We start from the raw sequence: 16,385 nt of genomic DNA on the forward strand, positions 1-16,385 counted from the left end.
AATTACACAAGACGTGTCACTCGTATTGTTTTGAATGGGAGAAAGTGAAATGCGCAATATGGCGGAATAAGTCCCGCCTTTTAAATAAGAGCCAATCGCCGACTGGTAAAGTCATCGCGTCACTGCAGAAATTGTGGTTTTGGTCTATACAGCCAATTTTGCCCTTCATGACAACTCTGTGGGGATGATTTATATATATATATATATATATATATATATATATATATATATATATATATATATAACTAATCCGTTTAAATTATATTAAGCCTTAAAGTTCTGTCTGTGAGCCGTCATGTTACCTCAGCTAATTCCAGCCACTGAATTTGGCATCTCTGCCGTGTTTGTGCTTTTTTTCGGGATTATTTTATACAATTATAAAATAATAATAATATATACAATTATAAAATAATATGGCTTGCTGCGTTAATGGTCGATTCTCGAAACAGATGTGCGTCTGTGTAGATCTGCAAGCATGCGGAAGATGAACAGAACACACTTTGTCGGATCGTCTTGGCATTGGCCAAAAGTTTTGTTCCTATGATTTACTACAATGACAATGATGGGAGGATATAAAATTCTGACAGCACTGCTGCATTTTGAAAAATTATATTTTGGATGAAGACTCATTTGTTTGTGAGATATATATGATCATATACAGTTTTACAACATAAACGCTGCTCAGGTTGCATAATTTCTAGAAGAACGATGATAGAGAGCAGATCATGCAGAAGAAATGTGACGCAAACAATGGATAATATATCAATATTTCATGGATTTACGCTTTTGTGGACAAAAAGTAGGTTTTTTTTTAAATAGACGCTCATTGACATTTTACCCAAGTGCAACGAATTGGATTCATCTCGCGATCGCTATTTCATTATAAAGGTATGAAGTCCCGTTTGATTTTGCATGTTGTTATTTGCACACCCGACACTAATTACAATTACTGGTACTGGAGCATCTAAATCATAAAAAAGACACTGTATATTGACAGTAAACATTTAGAACTTTCAAATGATATAACTTGTTATCTTTATCAATATTTTAGATAGTATATCAGATAGATAGATAGCTCCTAGCCTGCTAACATGGTCACGTCCATAGACATAATATGTCTATGGTCACGTCGAGCTAGGCGGGCGTGGTTTCAGGAACCTCAGCTCCACCCACGTCCCGCCTCTTTGCCCATTTTCAGTTATCCAGGAGTGACGCGCGATGACGTACTGCTAAGATGGCAGTGGCCTGATTTTTCGCTTCAAAAATGCTCTTCAGAAATCTACAGGTGATGTAACGGACACTACGTCCATATTTTTTTTACAGTATATGGTTGAGCTACATAACATTTATTAGTCTTATGTAGCCTACATTTGCTTAACTTTGTCTAATACGTGCAAGAGCGGCGTCTCTCTCAAGTCGAAGTTTGTCGCAAGGCTCTCTCCATCTCGGAAACGCCACGCCGATCCTCATTTATTTCTCCTTTTGTCCTAAAGTTTGCTTGCCATGGTCCATAATGTTTGAATGAGATGTGCCGATAGACATTATGCAGCTATCTGCGTCTGTTTCCATGGTTACTTTGCTGTACAAGCGGAAACCAGGGATAACGCAGATATTACATCATTGACAGGCGACAAGTGATGAGGGATGGGCACTACTTAAAATTGTGAATTTCTCTGAATTTACAAATTCTTGGAAACATTTAGGATAATGTAAGTACACAATTGAACGAAATATATAACACTGTGCAAGTGTTTTTTGGATATTTTAATATAAAAATCTTACATATTGTGCCTTTAAGAGTAACATTAATTGTAGATAAATGAATATAAACTTAATCTGTTCAGCTCCTTTCATTAACAATACACATTTAGTTACCAGAAAGCTGCAGTTCTTTGGCACCGAACTCTTGTGTAGTGAGACACAGAGCTGTGATAATAGTTATTTCTCATTATTAACTCGTTAGCAAAAAAGAGCAAAACATCAAGATGATCAGAGAGGAAGCAGTCTTAAGACTGGCACTGGAATTGCAAAATATGTCCACACAATCACTAAAAGAGGAGAGGTAAAAATATGAAAATAAGATTATTAATGCAATTTAATAATTTGCCTTCATGTTTACGCTCTTTTGGTTTGTGTTTGTATTCCACTCATGTTTAACAATGCTTTACTTAGTGTATAAGGCATTCAAAGGTTTGAGAATTTTTCCTTTTCACTGATAATGTTGAAAGCTAAAGTGATTGTAACTTTAATTATCTAAATGTTCAGGTTTAATCCCATGTTTTCCAATCAGTTATTTTTTTACATTTTAAAACATGAGAGAATAAAGGTTAACAACTTTAATGGTTAAAGTTGACAACTTTAAGGTTAACAATTTAATTATATTGGAGTCAGATAAATAACTAAATTATACATGCAATTATATCATCCATCAACTGCTTTTTGTTACTATTATTAGTTCAAAATTGTAGAGTAAGCTTCCAGCCATACTACGACATTTATTAATTTAATTAAATAAGGACACAACAGAGCTTAAATGGATATTCACCTAGCACATGGTCCTTGCTGAGCACTCGCATCAGGAGAAACTTTGATGTTCTTCACTTTCACTTTAGGACAGGGTAGAGAGTCATTCTGAAGGAGCCCTGAGATATCTGGATTGGAAAACAACATTTACAGAAACGAGAAAGTGGGACACAATAGAAATATATCATAGCCTCCCAACTGAATCCTTGACATCATTCTAGTTATGCCCAGTTTGCTTAGGTTACTTCACAAAACCTACCTTGCATGGTGAGGAGAAATATGATGTCACCACCCTTGATGAACTCTCTTCTAGTGAGCTCATCTTTTGTTATGGCATATATATAAACCCAAGTACCCACAAATACAGACTCATTGCCGATGACAACTTGACTTCTGTTTCGAGGATTGTTCCAGTAATAAATATCTGTAACAACAAAATGTTGCTATTTAAAGGCCCTTCAAAGCTACAGATAATAACTTCTCAACTAAGTAAAATGTTGCATATAAACACATGGTGTTATGGAAAAAAATATATAATCAGATTCTCACTGGAAGAAATGGAAGGGTCAGTGGTGATGCTTTGTTCAGAGGACATACGCCTCTGTATGTGTGGATTCTGGTCAAGGATCTGGAAGGTTGTTTGTCTCCATGGACAAGGCCACTGCAACTGGTCATCATATACACCAGATACCGGACGAACATACATTATAAGGAGATTCCGAGTCACCAATAACTTAGCCTGAAAGCGATAACCATCACTGGAGTAATACAATGGACTTGTCAAAATCCCATTGTTCAAAAACTTATCAAAGTCCCTTATCTGCCATATCTGGGGACACTCAGTTTCTGAAATATTGATATCATCTAGTGAAAAGCCTCCACTGGAGCTTCCAGCTCCTTTACGGGCTTCGAATACAGTTTGGAAAGTTTTATTTGCATTCAGTGACACATGATGCAGCTTCCAGTAATTACCAGGGCGTTCTGCAAGAAATTAAACATTTTAGGAACATTTTAAAAACATAGGCTGACATACTGTATGTTTGTTCCCCTGTATACAGTACTTGAAGAGACAGACCTGTGATCTGATCCATAAGTCTGAGAGTTCCTCTGTTGTCTTCTTCATTCTGGTACTCTCGGATCCAGATGTTGAGCTGGTCAGACTCATTACCACTGTGATAGTAGTAGAACTGCAGACACTGGACATTGCACTCTCTTTTAGGGGTCATTGTCTTGCTCTCCATTCTGGCTGCGTCCCCCTTCTTTTTGCCCTCAGTGCTGAAGTGCATGAAAAAAGACATCCCTGCAGGCATGAAAACAGGTGTATAGTTGTTTGCAACTGGTGAGTACAGTGACTGTGGATAACAGTGGATGGGCAGTGTGTGTAGAAGCAGCATTGGCTTTATATTATGTTAAGCAGCTCTTAAAACATATAGAATGAACATATCTGATACTTCATGGCATATTTAAATATGTTTCATGTAGTGAAATACAGTGCAAAGCATGCCATTTCTTGTTGCCAACAGGTGGCACTGAAAATTTGCATGTAGGTGTCTTCAGGCTAGGACTCTTATCAAACGTGTGAAGTTTGGGGCAGATCAGACACTGTATGCCTGACTTGCAATGGACACGGCCTTCAACGAAAACTCAAGATCTTTGCAATTTAACATCGCTAAGGCCTTAAGATTAGACTGACCAAGTATGATGTTGTTCTGGTTAAATCTCAATGAGGAGTTAATCACAGTGTAAAACATGACATTTCCTGTTGCCCGCAGGTGGCACTATGACTGTAACTGAATATTGGCATGTAGATGTCTTCAGGCGAGGACTATAATTAAACATGTGGGGCCCTATCATACACCCGACGCAATGCGGCGCCAGACGCGACGCAAGTGTTTTTTGCTAGTTTCAGCCCGACGCAGTTGTTTAAATAGCAAATGCATTTGTGCCCATGGGTGTGCTGGTCTGAAAACGAGGTGTGTTCAGGTGCATTGTTGGCGTGTTGCTATTTTGAGGCAACTGAAATAGATTGCGCCAATGACCAACTGAAATCTGGTCTAAATTTAATGACACAATATTTGTTTTGTTATTTAAAGAGCGCATTTGTAATATGCACCTATATGCGGGTGCACAACGTGCATACACTGCTTATTACACACACAGGGACACGCAGCAGCACACAAACATGCTAAATATTAAAAATAAAAGGACTGCAATGTAAAATATTATTATTGTGAGCATAAAGATAAAAATGCTTTGATGGAATCTGGCTTTAAAATTGTGATGGGCAGATCCGTTTCCTTGCTAGAGAAGTGTTCAGTGTTTCCACTTGCAAATTCCGCCATGTGTATAGCAAATCTCCCATTAGATCATTAAAATACGCCCCGTGAAGTTTGGGGTAGATCGGACAGTATATACCCAAGTTACAACAACTTCCTGTTTCATGGTGAAACATCGAACAAATACACAAATTGCCCTAATGTCAAATCAGACACTTTCCATTGTCGGACTGACTAACAGATCTCACCATTCTGTTCTTTGCCCAAGTAGCTGTGGTCAGTCACACTGATGCCACTCACTGACTTCACTCTCTGCCAGCCATAATCAGCAGCAGAACAGACGCTCATCTGACACAGAGATTCATCATCAAAATTGCAGTGGTCAAGAAAAGAGATGGAGGAATCTGTAATCCAAACAAACAAACAAACACTGAGCAAAATTCATTACAATTTCCATTGATCACAATCGTCCTTACATTGAATTTCCATAAAAAAACAGCTATAATGGCCATAAATGAAAACTGTATAAAACACTCACTGCATTTATAGAGTTTGTTGAGCTCAATCGCATCATATTCACTGATGTCCAGGCGTTGACCAATCACATTTTGTAACTCAGGAAGCTTGGTAATGATCGTGGAGCCATTACCGTTACTGAAGGCATTTTTATCATAATGCATCAAAGAGTAATAGTCATATGGGGTGCCTTGGGTGGTGGTCTCATTCTCACTATATTTATCGAAATTGCTCTCCTTCCCTGAAAATATGGACCATTACAGTTATTAAGGTTGTTCATTACTATAAGCGCTCATTAATTACATGGACACTTCACTGTCATGATCAGTAAACCAAATTAATCAAATGACTATTTTACTAGTTTCCTAAAAAAATATTAAAATAAAAAAAAAATATATATATAGGGCAACCTTTAATGATGTTTTCAAATTTGATGGTCACATAATCATCTCTGTCATATCTTGACTGCTCATGCCAAAATCCTAGTGCATGGAGAAACTCATGCTCAACAATGCCTTTTGTTCCACAGCCGTTTCCAATGGAAAGAGTCTGACCTCCAGGAGATGTGCGGCCGACAGATGACCAACACCTGCAAAATATGTGAGAAATATTTACTATATTTACATTTATGTAGCACATAGGTGAATAAAGGTTATGTTAACAACACTACCAGTCAAATTATGTAGTCCTCGTGTTAGAACAAAAATGTCATAAAAAAATCAAAATGTTATGTTTATGTTATATTTAAAAAATTTTATAGTTAGCTGCACTTTGCCTTAAGATTACACTTCTACACCTGGCTTCTCAACCAGCTTTATAAGGTGTCAAATGAAAAATGAGGAGTTTGAGAATGTTTTATTCCATAAATATGTAATCTATATCAGCATAGTCTATGGAATAGGTGTATTAACTGGAACCATACTGTACCCTTCACGACTCTCCACAGAGATGTAAAATTGTTCTGCTGCTCTGGGCTTGAAGTCAATACATGATTTCAGTCTGAACTGTTCAAAGGCTCTCAAAATTATTCCTTTATAGTTTATACCTATAAACCACAATCAAAAACACATGATGGCTGGAAAAAATACAAAGTTTATTACTAATTTAAAAGTTGATTTGCTAAACTGTAAGTGAGAAATCCATCTTTTCTTACTTAGATTCACACTCAGCTCATATGGGACGGGAATATCCCACCGATTCTTAAGAATGGCGCTCCTTTGATTAGGCTTTAAAGCAGATTGTTTTTAAGTATCAAGAGAATACTATATCTACTGAATTCTGAATTATCCAATATTGTATTTATGGAATGTCTTGGAACAGAGCTCACCACCATGATGTCTCCTCCTTTGAGATTTAAACCTAATACAACAAGTGTTCAGGTTAAAGTAAATATGTTTAAATTAAACAGGAGTAAAAATAATGTATGTATAAAAAATGCATAAGAGTAAGATATCTTACTGCTTATATAAATGCATTTGAGTTTTACCTTTGTTTATATCAGGAATGTCCTTCCATTCCTCATTAATGCCTTTGAGAAAAATATAATGAAGAAAGCAAAAGACAGACAGAGCATTGTGTGCACTGCATTCAGTGCAAGACAAAACAATTATTTTTAATGAAACAGCCTAAAAGTAAATCATAACTTCGGGCAGTATAGCGAGGAGTCAAAACAGGATCTTTTACCCTACGCACATATTAAACATCACAATAGCTTTTAAACAATGTCAGTGACTTTGCTGTACTCACCAACTACATCTGGTGCAGGCTGAGAACATGAGATATGAAAACAAAATTCATGCATTAAGAAAAATTGATTTAAAAAAAAATAAAAATACGATATACCCCCTTTTCAATGACAATGTGCTGTAGAATAAGCTGTCTACCAACTTACCATAGGTAATGCTGGGCAAAAAGCCAAAGCCAAACTCAGCAAAAGAAATATGCATAAATGCATCTTCACTGGAAATCATAATCTCAATTACATAAGGTCATCAAAATATGTATGTATGTATGTATGTATGTATGTATGTATCTGGATGCTTACCGGTTTTCAGTCACTGATTTGACTGGACATAAAACTGCCACTTGATCGTCCAGTTTGACAGTAAAATTGTGCATATTTATAGTTCTGGTCTTCCTCATATTGAGCTCCCTGTACAATATGTTTACATATCATATATTTACATATTTACATAATCAAAAGGAGTTTTCACAGGCATGCTATAGAACCTTTTTTTGTTTCCAACCTTCATTGACAGGTTCTCCATTTTTTTTCTCAGCGTATTAGTTTAAAAAACACTAGAACCTTTTGTGCAATCGAACCATAATGCCATCAAAAAAGCTTTTTATACTTCAGAGTAAGGATATGATTTAACATGATGACATTAATTTAAGTGTATAAATTTAATGTGAGTAAATCCTTACAGTGGATTGCCCACATAAAACCCTCCTCCTGTGTTAACCCATGCAGGTCCCACAGCTGTTTTGCCCTTTGGGGCCACTGGGAGGATTTACTGGGGCAAACCTTTTGAAAATGTTTTGAAAAGTTCAATTTCTGCCATTGCTGGCTTCATCTGTAGTCTTTGCAAATGAGGCTGGGTTCACACTGGAGCTGGTGAGGTCTGTAGTAACCTTGAGATGGGCATCCTGAGATAGAAATGGGAAGCAAAGGGAGAAAAAAAATGCATCTGACTTGCTGCACCCATACATTCCGATGAGATCTCTTAGATCTGGTGAGTCTGATTTAATTTGCATTCCCAGGTCCAAACTTAAGAATAGAGGCCTTTGCTGTTGTTGGACCTATAAGCTATGGAAGAGCCTCCTGGCCCACATTAGAACAGCTCAACTATCTCATTATTATTTTCTTTGGCTTTTAATATTCTGTGATCCCTCTTGTTTTTGTTTTTGTTTTGTTTTTTGATTGCTTGTGCCTGTTATGTTTTCATTGTTATCTTTTAAATATTGTGCAGCACTTTGGTCAACTTCGGTTGTTTTTAAATGTGCAACAATTTAAACAATATTGATTGGTTGAAAAATTAGCATAACTGCTATTTATATTATTTTAGGCAAAGATAATCATTTGTTACAATTTTATCAGACATAGTACAACATTTTCCTGAAGGCTTTTGCAGAGTTTAGGAGCCAGAGGTGAAAAAGCTACCAAATAGCAATTTGATATAAATAGCCCAGAGTTTATTGACTTTAATGAGCGTGATGGATTTGGTTATGTAGATAGACAGCTTAGGATCCTTTAAGTCAGTGCTTCACAAGCCTGTCCTGAAGGACCCCAGCACTACACTTTTTGTATGTCTCCCTCATCAGCTTATTAGTAGAGACTGCAAGACCTGAATTAGGTGTGTCAAATAAGAGAGACGGACAAAATGTGCAGTGCTGGGAGTCCTCCAGGACATGTTTGAGAAGCACTGTTGTAAGCTAATAAAATAAAATTAGCTGTTAAAATTGGGGTGATATGATCACATTTTCTAAGGACTCTAGCAGTTTTGTTTTGAACTAATTGTAGTTTGTTTATGGAGGATGCAGGACAACCACCAGTTGTGTATTACAATTATCCATTCTTGAGGTCATGAATACATGAACTAGCTTTTCTGTATTGGTTATAATTAAAGGTGCCGTAGAACGTGTTTTCAAAAGATGTAATATAAGTCTAAGGTGTCCCCTGAATGTGTCTGTTAAGTTTCAGCTCAAAATACCTTAAAATATTTTTTTAACTGCCTATTTTGGGGCATCATTAAATATGCGCTGATTCAGGCTGCGGCCCCTTTAAATTCTCGTGCTCCCCGCTCCCGAGCTCGCGACTGCCTTAAACAGCATAAACAAAGTTCACACAGCTAATATAACCCTCAAAATGGATCTTTACAAAGTGTTCATCATGCAACATGTCTAATCGCGTAAGTAGGGTATTTATTTGGATGTTTTCATTTGATTCTAAATGAGTTTGATGATGCTCCGTGGCTAAAGCTAACATTACACACTGTTGGAGAGATTTATAAAGAATGAAGTTGTGTTTATGAATTATACAGACTGCAAGTGTTTAAAAAAAATGAAAATAACGACAGTCTTGTCTCCGTGAATACAGTAAGAAGCGATGGTAACTTTAACCACATTTAACAGTACATTAGCAACATGCTAATGAAACATTTAGAAAGACAATTTACAAATATCACAAAAAATATCATGGATCATGTCAGTTATTATTGGTCCATCTGCCATTTTTCGCTATTGTCTTTGCTTGCTTACCTAGTCTGATGATTTTTCTGTGCACATTCAGACGTCCTGCCCTTGTGTAATGCCTTGAACATGGGCTGGCATATGCAAATATTGGGGGCGTACATATTAATGATCCCGACTGTTACGTAACAGTCAGTGTTATGTTGAGATTCGCCTGTTCTTCGGAGGTCTTTTAAACAAATGAGATTTATATAAGAAGGAGGAAACAATGGTGTTTGAGACTCACTGTATGTCATTTCCATGTACTGAACTCTTGTTATTCAACTATGCCGAGGTAAATTCAATATTTAATTCTAGGGCACCTTTAAAATAGTTTCATGGTAATAGCTTAAAGGGTTAGTTCAGCCAAAAATGAAAATAATGTCATTTATTACTCAACCTCGTGTCATTCTACAGCCGTAAGTCCTTCGTTCATCTTCGGAACACAAATTAAGATATTGTTGATGAAATCCAATGGCTCAGTGAGGCCTTTATTGAGAGCAAAGCCATTCAAACTCTCAAGGTCCATAAAGGTACTAAAAACATATTTGAAATGGTTCATGTGATTTCAGTGGTTCTACCTTAATATTATAAAGCAACAAGAATACTTTTTGTGTGCCAAAAAAACAATATCTACATGGGCCGATTTCAAAACACTGCTTTAGAGCTTTACGAATCGAATCAGTGAATCGGAGCACCAAAGTTACGTGATTTCAGCAGTATAGCCGTTTGATAGGAGATCCGAATCACTAATTTGAAACAAAAGATTCATAAAGCTCAGAGGCTTCATAAAGCAGTGTTTTGAAATTGGCCCATATATATATTGTTGAAAAGTAGTTATTTTGTTTTTTTGGTGCACAAAAAGTATTCTTGTCGCTTTATAATATTAAGATAGAACCACTGAACTCACATGAACTGCTTCAAATATGTTTTTATGGACCTTGAGAGTTTGAATGGCTTTGCTCTCTATAGAGGCCTCACTGAGCCATTGGATTTCTTCAACAATATCTTTTTTTTCAAAAATTAAAATTCTGTCATTTATTACTTACCCTCACCTTTAAGCGAGGAGAATATTTTTGGCGCGCCAAAAAAACAAATAACGACTTATTTAGTGATGGCCGATATCAAAGCACAATGAATTAGTGTGTCGAATCATGATTCAGATCGCGTGTCAAACTGCCAACGGCTGAAATCACGTGACTTTGGCGCTCCGAACAGCAGATTCGACACACTGATTCATAATGCTCCAATGCTTCCTGAAGCATTGTTTTGAAATCGGCCATCACTAAATAAGTCGTTATTTAGTTTTTTGGTGCTCTAAAAATATTCTCGTCGCTATTATACATATAAATATATAAATACATTCTATAAATACACAATATTAACAGGGCTCTCAAGTTTTGGAGACAGGCAAGAGTGACATCCCCCCCCCCTGCCTGTGTCTGTATTTGTGGAACTAATGGTCACTCTTTGATTTGTTAACCAATCCAGAACGCACTAAACACACCACTTCATTATAGATAAAAATAACAAATGAATAAAAATATATTCATAAGCTGACCAATAAATAAATAAGTAAACTAGTTGAGTATGTAATTCAGCTGATTATCTGATTATCTAACAGCAGTCAAGTTGTCATTGTTTGTGTCAAACAAGTTGTGAATTTGTTGTAACATTAAAACAGGAGATCATAACTTACCCTGTGCTCAAAGTGATGCTCAGAGCTCCAGTGGTTTCCTCTGTGGGTGAACGAGGATGATGGTGAACAATTCCAGGATATGCTTTTTTTTCATTGGTTGTTGCGTTAAATCTTACCCAGATACAATAGTTCTATTTTCTGGTTGGCTATTGTGTAGCCTCTTTCTTTTTTTTTGATTGGCTGATAAGTGGCAGGTTCGAGACGCGCTTGATTCCTTCCCGGTTCCATAGAGAGAGCGGCGCGGCCAGATACATTTTGGGCGCTGCGGCATATTAAATATATGATAAATAGTTTTTCTGCGTGAGAAATACAATGTGTGGCGGGAGTGCGTGACAAAAGACTGAGATTAGTGAATGAACTAACAAGTGAGTGATATTGAACACTTCTATACTCTACTGTCAGTTGTCACATCACTATTGTGCTGTAACTTTCAGTGGCATGTGCCTCTCAAAACCAGGTATGTCACAGGATGTGCCACAACTTCCAACGGCATGTGCCAGTGGCACCAATACGTAAGTTACCATAACACCAAATGTTAAAACCCGATTAATCTTTGATTTAAATCTCACTTTAAATAAGTAAACATGGGAAACTTACTTGAGAGCCCTGTATTAATATTGAACCACTGTACTCACATGAACTGATTTAAATATGCTTTTAGTACCTTTATGGATCTTGAGAGAGGAAGTGTCATTGCTCCCTATGGAGGCCTCACGGAGCTATCGGATTTCAACTAAAATATCTTAATTTGTGTTCTGAAGATTAACAAAGGTCTTACGGGTGTAGAACCACATGAGGGTGAGTAATAAATGACATTATTTTCATTTTTGGGTGAACTAACCCTTTAATAGCTTGGCAGTGTTTCTTAGGCGAAAGAAGGCTATTTTTGCAAAATATGATTTTCAAAAGACAAGTTGCTGTCTAATATAAAACAGAGGTTTTTAACTGTGGAAGCTGTACTGTTTTTTTGGCACAGAGAATAATATGTTTTATAAGAATTTAATAGAAGGAAATTACTGGTCATCCAGTCGGTATTAATTTCAATATACACTGTAACTTGGATAATTTAGAAATTTTATATTAAAAATATAGAGCTGCGTTTCATGAGCAATGAAAACTGTTTTTTAATAATCGGGGGTCTAATACAGCACTCCGTACTTGGAAATGTAATTTGCTAATCCCAAACTTTTTTTTTCCAGGATTTATAACTAGACAAGTATAATCTCTCTCACAAACCCAGAATTTTTTTTTAAATGGAAATATGGGGAAAAACACATTCTGTTGGAGAACAGTCTTTATTTACCTTGTCATAGATTGAATGAAATATGTTTAATGTGGTACAAAATACTTAATATGGTAAGATATAAAAAAATTATGATATCCATTAAAATCCATTAAAAAGCAGCCTATACAGGTGATGCATTTCATTGTAGCTGCTCCATCCATTGATAGTCCCACATATTTTCCCCAATGGAAGCTCTTGGTCATTATAAATCCTCAATGGAGTCAACAAATGTACCTATTTACCTATCAACAAATGTACCTATTAACCCATTAACTGTGCACACTTTGCAACATGTAGGGCAAATGCAACATTACTCTGGATTTTCTCTTCTATTTGTTTGTGTATACCAAAAGACATTTCCTCAAAATGCCATTGTACAGTTATTAGAAAGTGGAACTTTATCAATATATTTACTTACCCGGCAGCATGCAGGCTGCAACGAAGTTCCTCACCTATGTGTTGTGGTCTTTTTGGATCTCATAATTCAATAGGCAGTCGACGTGAAATGGAAGTTGCGATAATCTTTTCTTCCCCATGCATTGTGATATATATTCAAGTGAAAAGGCTTCTTGACCAAGAAAAATTTGTTTCTGATTTGGCATTGAATGCTAGGGATGACATCCCCGCTGAAAACTCCAGCATGAACCAGCATGAATTCCATTCTGGTCCAGGCTGGTTTATGCTGGTATAGTACTAGTTCAGCTGATGGACCAGCATAGTCATGCTGTTCCCAAGCGAAACGGAGCTGGTGAAGCTGGTTCACCAGCATGGTCTTGCAGGATTTGATTGTGAGTAGGCCAGCTGTCTATATGCAAGCAGTCCTGGCAAAGATGTTTTAGCATCCTCTGGGGACACATTGATTTTATTTGCAGTTGATTTCATCTAAGGCTGTGTGGCTGTGAGTCAGTTGTAGTTGTTCTGCTGTCTTCTCGTCTCTTCTCTTTTGTCAGTTCTTGTTCAACTTATCTTCACTGATTCTGCTTGTTAATTGTAGGTGTCATCACTAATGCTCAATCATCACTTGTAGAGTGAATCTTTATTTCACTAAGTGCAACACTGCTTCAGTGTTACTTTTGGTCTCTTTGGATATTATAATATGTTTTAATGATCTTTCTTCTGATTTTGTATATTCACTAGTCCAGTGAATCATCCAGTTTAAATGTTTATATTGTGTAACCAATGGTTCGCTCAACTATTCAGTTATACAGTTGTTGGTACAACACATTTGCACATACAACAGAGAAAAAAAAAGGTTTACGGAAAAAGGTAGTGAGTTTAATTTAATAAATCACAATGTCTTATGTCACCTCAACTGTGACCCACTTAAACACCAATAAACATGTTTTGCATAACTCTTGTAAGTTTTTTTTTATATATTTTATACACAATCTTTGAATCCTTGTAATAAAGCGATTACTGAAAGCAGCACAACTGTGTCTCTCTTTGTTTATTTAAACAGAAAACTTACTGGAGCACCACCAGTCGGACAGCGGGCATGCTACAATGACTATATAAAACTATAACAATTAATTTAAAATCCACCTGACGTTAAATTGCGTCCTGCGGTTGTTCACGGAACACAACTGCAGTGTGCGCTTGTTGTCATCCTAGTGGTGTGAGCGCTAATATAGTTGGCATTAGGCTATTATCACTATTACAGAATTTTTTCTTGGTGGGAATGGGCCTTAAGTGTGATGACTAAATCCTCATGTATGTAACTCACATCATCCCAATCTCTGCCATGATTGGCCTTGGGCCTCATGCTCGAATCCATCTTCTGCTAATTACCTGAGGAGCAGGACACCATAACTGTTAGGGTTCTCAAGCTGAGATTCACACTCCCAATTTTGAGTATGAAAGCCTATAAATGAGATGCTGTTGGACATTTAAATTACAAACATGTAAAATATACAATGTGTAAGCATTAAGGTCACGATTAAAATAAAAAAGGCCATCAACTCATCAAGAGTTATTTTTTTCACTTAGATCAGATTATATTTTATGTAATATTTGTTACTGATTTGTGTTATGATTTTGTGTAGTATTTAGAGCTTTCATTCAATGCGTTAAGTGTCTGTAATCAAATCAGAGCTGTACTGCCATCTGCTGAGTTTTCATGCTGTTGTTTGAGATCTGTCTTCTGTCTTCATTGATTGTTTCATGCTAGATTAGTCTGTACCAGATGTACCTGTCAGAAAGTGTCAGAGAGTGAATGGAAGGATGAACCGTGAAGAAAATGTGATTTGCTGAAAGTCAAGTTTATTGCAGTGATAGAAGTTTATCAAGATGTCAGAAAAGCAGAGAAACAAATTTGACCGTCACTTAAAAAATGAATTGTGACTTGTGCCATTAAACTAACCACATCCTGACATAAAACTTGTTGGTAATTTGAGAAAGCCTTTCTCACTTATTTTATACATAATATATTATAAGCCATTTTGTTCACCTGCAAGCAAGTGGAAGCTCCACCATATGCCACTAGATGCCACCAGAATCTTGCAGGTTATTCACAGGCCAAATAGGCTGCATGGGCTTCTTCTTTTCATGACTTGAACAGTGGGCTGTTTTAGAGCTTACAGACACTTTCATCTTTGTAAAATTTATGTGCATATTCTCTTACATTTAGATTCAAACACATAGTCATATTTATTTAGTCACTGATTTCTTGCCGAACTGTTCTGTGATTTATACTACCAATAGTATTCAAGCTGTGATTTATCACATAGAAAAGACTCAAAAATTGCAAATATTTACCTTAACCTCTACAGAGTATATTAATATAAAATATTAATTGAAAAATATTAACAAAAGTAAAAATATTAAATGAAGGGAAGTGAAATATGACAACATGCCCCATAGGTGGGGCACATTGTAACATGATGGGGCATGTTGTAACATGACCTTATGACAGCTAAAATGTTATCTGATTTAATTTAAAAATTATACATGACAAAATAAAATATTTTGTCAATAAAAGACAATAATAATTTTTTTCATATAAAATAATAGCATTTTTTTTTAGAAATTCGAATTTAAATAATTTTGACAATGAACCTGTTTAGTGTCTTCTGATAGCATTAAAGAACTACCCAAACAGCTAAACAACAGATAGGAGATTAAAATAATATCAGATTTGTCTCATTTTAAATAAATACAAACCTGTGGTTCTGACTCATGACCGGGATCATTACCGCTGTAACCGCTCCATCTTTCAGTTTCAAACAATCTGTAAATCCAGTGTAGAACTGGGCCTTGTTTATGAAACCATAAGCACAAATCCTGAGGGCTGGAGCAGCCACGGAAAAACCATGAGATATTTTCTATTCATTTTAATCAATAAAAAAAGTGATTGCAACTATCAGTTTCTATGGTTATTTTAATAACAAATATCAAGAGCGCATCAATGTAATGCGTGAGCACAAATCTCTCTGCTCCACTTAACACTGGGTTCTTTGGGAAGCAAGGTTATCTTTCCTAACCAAAAACACACTTCTTTGGTGACATTGTTGATTTCATGGTCTAAAAACAAAGTGCTAAATCTTTCTCGAGCAAGTCCTGTGCAGGGCTGCCGACGACTTCCGTAAAGCCTAACGCCCGTACAAGGAATTCCGACCTTTTTGATGTGAGGTTTATGAGCATTTTGAATAGTATTTTTGGCACAGAAATAATCCGTCATACGCCCAGCTCGTGGACAGGAGAGTAAACAGTTCACTTGATATTATGTGTTTCTTAATAATGAATAAGAATGTGTATTCCAACAGCATGTGCCAGTGGCACCAATACGTAAGTTACCATAACACCAAATGTTAAAACCCGATTAATCTTTGATTTAAATCTCACTTTAAATAAGTAAACATGG

The 16,385-nt window shown here is 36.3% G+C and overlaps 1 protein-coding gene across 3 annotated transcripts; it reads right to left on the reverse strand.

The window, feature by feature from the left end:
- Window positions 1–320: 320 nt before the first annotated feature.
- LOC125243205 (meprin A subunit beta-like) lies at window positions 321–11,450 on the reverse strand. 3 transcript variants are annotated; one of them, XM_048152663.1, is made up of 13 exons: window positions 11,242–11,450; window positions 6,802–7,961; window positions 6,643–6,674; window positions 6,469–6,541; window positions 6,243–6,360; window positions 5,726–5,904; window positions 5,338–5,556; window positions 5,048–5,203; window positions 3,599–3,823; window positions 3,073–3,504; window positions 2,783–2,947; window positions 2,546–2,651; window positions 321–2,048 (listed from the first exon to the last, which is right to left on the reverse strand). In XM_048152663.1, exons 3-13 carry the CDS (start codon window positions 6,646–6,648, stop codon window positions 1,952–1,954), a joined length of 1,776 nt encoding a protein of 591 aa, XP_048008620.1. In that variant the 5' UTR covers window positions 6,649–6,674; window positions 6,802–7,961; window positions 11,242–11,450; the 3' UTR covers window positions 321–1,951. The 3 variants fall into 3 exon arrangements, with proteins under 3 accessions (XP_048008620.1, XP_048008622.1, XP_048008619.1); XM_048152665.1 differs by lacking the exon at window positions 11,242–11,450 and having other exon boundaries at window positions 6,802–7,274; window positions 7,360–8,988; XM_048152662.1 differs by lacking the exon at window positions 11,242–11,450 and having other exon boundaries at window positions 6,802–8,988.
- Window positions 11,451–16,385: the final 4,935 nt, after the last annotated feature.

Source organism: Megalobrama amblycephala, linkage group LG13 (assembly GCF_018812025.1).
Source record: "Megalobrama amblycephala isolate DHTTF-2021 linkage group LG13, ASM1881202v1, whole genome shotgun sequence".
In the NCBI taxonomy this organism is placed as follows: domain Eukaryota; kingdom Metazoa; phylum Chordata; class Actinopteri; order Cypriniformes; family Xenocyprididae; genus Megalobrama; species Megalobrama amblycephala.

What these genes read in the sequence shown, in the direction of transcription:
- LOC125243205 (XM_048152663.1), bottom strand. An exon ending in TGACCCTTCCATTTCTTCCA is followed by an intron (nt 2,948 to 3,072) that starts GTGAGAATCTGA and finishes TTGTTGTTACAG; the next exon opens with ATATTTATTACTGGAACAAT. An exon ending in ATTTCTCCTCACCATGCAAG is followed by an intron (nt 2,652 to 2,782) that starts GTAGGTTTTGTG and finishes TTTCCAATCCAG; the next exon opens with ATATCTCAGGGCTCCTTCAG.